Source organism: Glycine soja, chromosome 11 (assembly GCF_004193775.1).
Source record: "Glycine soja cultivar W05 chromosome 11, ASM419377v2, whole genome shotgun sequence".
Classification (NCBI taxonomy): domain Eukaryota; kingdom Viridiplantae; phylum Streptophyta; class Magnoliopsida; order Fabales; family Fabaceae; genus Glycine; species Glycine soja.
Window position 1 is genome coordinate 46,873,440 of NC_041012.1, and position 5,649 is coordinate 46,879,088.

At 32.4% G+C, this 5,649-nt stretch overlaps 1 protein-coding gene across 1 annotated transcript; it reads left to right on the top strand.

Moving 5' to 3' along the window:
* Positions 1–3,242: 3,242 nt before the first annotated feature.
* On the top strand, positions 3,243–4,454 carry LOC114375181 (RING-H2 finger protein ATL40-like). Its single transcript, XM_028332941.1, has 2 exons — positions 3,243–4,250; positions 4,320–4,454. The coding sequence occupies exon 1, from the start codon at positions 3,541–3,543 to the stop codon at positions 4,228–4,230; it is 690 nt and encodes a 229-aa protein (XP_028188742.1). The 5' UTR covers positions 3,243–3,540; the 3' UTR covers positions 4,231–4,250; positions 4,320–4,454.
* The last annotated feature ends 1,195 nt before the right edge of the window (positions 4,455–5,649 follow it).

Here is a 5,649-nt window from a genome sequence, read left to right on the forward strand (position 1 = left end):
CTAAAAATAATAATAATACTATATGATCTTTAATTTAAGATATAATTTAGAAAGAGCTTTTATAAGACATTTTACTATTTCTATAAATTATATTTTTTCCATTATTTATCCTTATTAAATAATTTAAGTATTAGTGTTTTTTTATTGGTAATGGTGAATGCATAATGGTCTTAGACTTTGATATTTTTACATCATCTTTAATGGATAAAATTGGTAAATTAGTAACATTTAAAAAACCCATAAAACTAACTATTTACTTCCTTTGATTGATATATATATGTATGTATATTTGTTGCTCAAGAGGGTCTAGGAGTCCCCGAAAGAAGTTTTTTTTTTATAATTTCAATATGGTTATTTCATGTCAGTAATACAATTAGGAATATTATCAAACGAATGTGGATTGGCAAATAACAGAGATGCTCTCGTTAAGGAGTGAACGACTTGTTTGCGAATAAGACTGAATGAAGAGTTGTGAATTAGACTCAGATTTCTTGGAGCGTGCCTCAGCATTGACCCGAGAAGAGAATACCATATTGTCGTGAAGTTGCTTATAATCGGTCTCAAATATGACGTTTTGGAGATGAAGATCTCTGACCCCGTTGATGAATGATTGGAGGCCACTGGCTTTAGCTTCGTGAATGGAAGGGTTTCCAGCTCAAATAAACTTTTATTAAAAACCATCAAGTGTCTTATATTAAGGATAAAAAGGAGTATTTTTATTTTTATGGTGAATGACTAAAAATATAATATGAAAAAGATTGGTATAAAAATTTTCAAAAACATTAATTACATAATTAAAGAGTTTATTAATTTTTATTAAATTACGTTTTTAAAATGCGCGTAGCAAAATATCATAATCCAGATGAAAATATGTCTAAACAAAAGTCATATTAATATGTCAACTCGGAGTTACGAGAAACTTTCCGTCATTTGATTATCAACGTACGTAAACCTTGGAAGTCAATAACAAATTCCCATGAGTTCCCACTTTCCTTCCACGCATTATCGATAGCAATCTGCGTTTAGAAGTGTCGTTTGTTTAATTAATAGTATTAATTAATGAACGAAATTGTATTGAGCAACTTGCAACCTTTATCCGAAAAATCAATGCTCAATAAATTGTATTAACTTGCACTTTAAAAAAATTGTCCTTCAAATTTGATTCTTGGTTCTTTTCCTCCAAATTTAAAATTGATTATTATCGTTTCCTAATTTGAAAATAATCCATTTTTTGTTCTCATCAAAGTTTTTTTTATGACACCAAAAACAAAATCAAAGTTATTTTTGTTTTATGGTGATGTGTTAGGTAAATACTAAAAGTGGACTATCACTTTTAATTTTTTAGTATCATTCTAAAGGGGAGTATTTTTAGTATTTTAGAGTATGTTGACATTTATGATGTATTTGTTTTTATCTTGAACAAAACACATTATTATGATGTGAAAGTTTTCTATCTGTTTGATCTCTTTAATAAAATTTTACTGTCTGTTTTGCATGATCTGTTTATTGTCTTATGCTCAGTTATAAGTTTTATGCTTTGTAATATCAAAGATGATCGACTAGTTAATTAACGTTGGTGAAAGATATTTAATATCCTAATAACAATTTTCTCTTCCTTAAGAAATCAAACTAAGGAAGCTCAAAGCGACAACAAATATTTTTGAAGACTTCCTAGATATATCAGAGATACCATTCACAAGACAATATTTTTCCTTGTGGTAAGAGGGAAAAATTTGTGTAAATCATGTGTCCGTAACTTATATCTGTTTGGCAAGAAGATAGGATTGTGAGTCTTACACTTAACCAATTTCTATGTGATTTCGGTTGAAGTTTAAAGAGATTTTGTTTCAAAATTAATTGTGGTTCTTAACTTGGATAGAACAGCCAAATACGACTGGTTAAGCTTGAAATTTCGTTTTTAGGAACTAAATGTTGTATCTAAAATGACACAAATCAGTATAAAAATCCTCATATTTTTAATTATTCTCTTATTTCTTATTTAACTAACCATCATGTTTTAAATATTTTTAAACTTGTTTTCAAAAAAGTTTTGATAAGAAGATTTTTTTAAAAGATTGGTATAATACTTTTACATAGTCTTTCAAACAAACAATACTTAGTCTTTCATACAGATTTGCAAAAATTGTTTGAAACATGATTAAACCCCTTATGTTTTCCGTGTCTTACATATTTATAGGGATTTGGGTTGCGCTTATCATGAACAACAAAAGCAAAATTGTCACAAAAGGTCAATTACTTTGTTCTTAATTTTCTTTTTTGTTTGATTTGTATTATGTCGTTTATCCCCCTCCTTTATACTTTCAAAATGCCATATATAATTCCAGGAAATACAAATAAGAGATTCATGTTGTGAGGACAATTTATGTTTTGAGTGGTGCTTTGAGTGTTTTAATGAGTAGCATTGATCATGGTTGACCTTACGTTCGTTCGTGTCGACTATAAATTGATTATAATATGCATTGTCTTAAAGTTTATGCTACTTTGCGTTGGCTATTGGCGTACGCTATTAGTATCAACTTGGGCCAACTTGCTTCAACAATGTGTACTATCAACCCCTTTTTTTAGTTAGTGTTGAGTTTAACATCGATTTTGTGACCAACACAACATAACAATAACCATTTTTTATGGAACTTTAGCTTCAAGCATTATAGTGTTGGATAAGTGGTCACCAACAGAAGTCTATTTGGATACAACTTATAAATACTTTTGATAAATATAGACTATTTTTCAATAAATAAATTCTTAAAAACACTTCTAGTCTTAAATTCAAACAAATTTAAATAAACATTTAACATTGCCTTTCACATTTTAAATCGATGCTAAAATGCAAATTTTTTGTAGTATATGAAACATGGTTAAGATATGAATATGTATAACTAATATGAACAATAAAATTCTTTGAGTATTAATAAAATCATACATCTAAAATTTGAATTCAAGAATCACATATCAATTAATCTATACGTTTGGTGATAATTTTTGTTTTATTTCTCACCTTTTTAATCTCGATCATCTGATTGAAAATTATATATCTCGTAGCTTATTTTTTCAGTGTGCACTGGTGTACCGCATTCTTTTGATTCTCCTTGTGTATAAACAGAGGTATACAATCGTCACAATTGCCTTTTATTCTTATAGTAAACAATAGTTGTTACTGTCAAACAAATAACAGTACTTCTCTACACTCCCATTCCCATAAATTGTTTTACTTTTACCAGATAAAGATGAGTGAGTACTGTCAATGTTCAACAGTCAAAAGCCTTGAAAAAATGGGAGTTTCTTGTTAGTTAAGACCAATGACTTTTATAGCCACAATGGAAGAAGAAAATATCCATTAGAAAAAGACCGTAGACTTTGGCCATTTTTTCACTCCACACGGAGCCAAAGCCAAATCCAAAGCCAACAACAACGCCACCAACTCAACTACAGGAAAGTCCTCATAAACCCCATAACCCAAACCAAAACCCATTGTCTCCTTCTCCTCCTTCTTTCTCCCTCTCTCTCATACACAAAGAGGCCATGGGTTACTTGGACGATGATCATGATCATGACACATTCCACGACCACAACGACTTCAACAGAAGGATACTCATCATGGCTATAGTTTCCTTATCAGTGGTATTGGTTCTTGTCTTTACACTTCACCTCTACGCAAGGTTTTTCCTCCGCCGCAGAGCCGCCATATACCAACTCAGCCTCAACGTGGCACACGCACACGCCGAGCCAGACAACAACACAGGGCTCGACCCTGTCCTCATCACCACCCTCCCCACCTTCCCCTTCAAACAACCAAACAACGATTCTGTGGAGTGTGCCGTGTGCTTGAGCGTTCTAGAAGATGGAGAACAAGTGAGGCTTCTTCCCAATTGCAAACACAGCTTCCACGTCGGTTGCATCGACACGTGGCTTGCTTCGCACTCCACGTGTCCCATTTGCCGGACCAAGGCCGAACCGGTCCGGCTCGAACCGCAGCCGCGTGAGGGCCCCACCGGCTCGGTTCTTCTCGATGTTGTTGCACCCACGGCTCCGCTATTGTTTGAAAACGTGGAAGGAACCTTGGATGGTGCTAATAATAATGGGTCACCTAAGGTTAGTGGTTCGAATTCGAGGTTGAGTTCGTTCAGAAGGATTCTTAGTAGGGACAGATCGATGAGGAGGATTCAACCTTCTAGCCATGATGATGTTGAACATGATTTAGAGAGCCAGTGACAAATTAATTAATTATTGAGGTACCAATACCAAGTATCTGGTTTTATTAATTATTATATTGTTTGTTGATCGATTTTCTCGTCATACAGATTGATACACACGGAAAGAGCTTGGGAAAAAAAAATTGTCAAGGTGATATATAACACGGTTTTGAATTGTTATTTTATACATGTTAGTCAAATATGAGTGATTATTTTGTATTGAATTTGATTTGATTGCTCGTATATTGCTGTGATTATATATATATATACATATATTGTAAAAAGGATTTGGTGTTTGGTAACCTAAATTAACATAACAATGACGGTGGAGATATAATATTGTAGATTAGGGGGTAGACCATGTGAGCTTAGTAAAGATTAATTAACGGATTATTTGTAGATTAGTGCGTGTGTCTTTTAAATTTCGTAGTTGGTTTTGTTCTATTGCGGCCTTATTACCATAGTGAATGAGCTTCGGTGGGAAGTCAAAAATCAGGAGCCTCATATTTGGGATTCTTGTTGACTTGCTCCTATAAATATAATGTATAACCTCAGACTGACGATCTAACTTTCAGTTTCACACAGAATAAAATGGATTTGAGTCTCTTGCTGTCATCCACTGCATTATTATAATGACCAAGTATGCAACCAAACAATTAGCTTCGATTTTATTTACTTCTACCCTAGTTAATCACTTATTAAGCTACTATACTAGTTGGGCAATTTTCAAAAGCAACCCTAATATAGCAAACAATAATGAATACAATTGCACAAAATTGTGTTTCAAAGGAATCACTTAAATCTTTCCTGTTTAGTTGAATTTGGATAGAGAGCTATATATGGTTCTGTAAAATGTAGGAATACGGGGTAGGGAAGGGCATGGGTGGTTTCTCCCTCCCTACCTTTCCATTGCCACATAGCTCCATTCCTGTTAGGGATATGAAAAATTGATTCCAAACCCCATCCTTGTCAAGGATTGAGAAAACCCTTTCTTACTTTTGTCATTTTTTTGGTTGATTTCATATTTTAAAAAATAAATAACAACTCAAAATACATTTTTGAATTAAATGATACACATAAAAAATGGATGCTCAATTTTTTTTAAAAAAGAAATGAAAGAATCAGACATTTGATTTTTTTCATCAATAGTACAAAAAAGTACGTAAATTTAAATTTATAATTCAATTGTTAATGGGTCGGATTCATGGTAATTAAGTATCTAATTATGACATCAGTAAAGTCCTTGGAGGGCAGGGATTTTGGTCTCTTTGAGTTTTCGTTTCTCCTCTCCTCCCTTCCAAGCAAATCAAATTAATAAGGAAAACTAAAATAAAGATCTCTCCCTTTAAAAAAAAATTAAAGATCTCTCTCTTTCTTTCTCTCTAATTTTTTATACTGCATTCTTTCTCTCAATTTTCATCTTATCGAATACTATCTT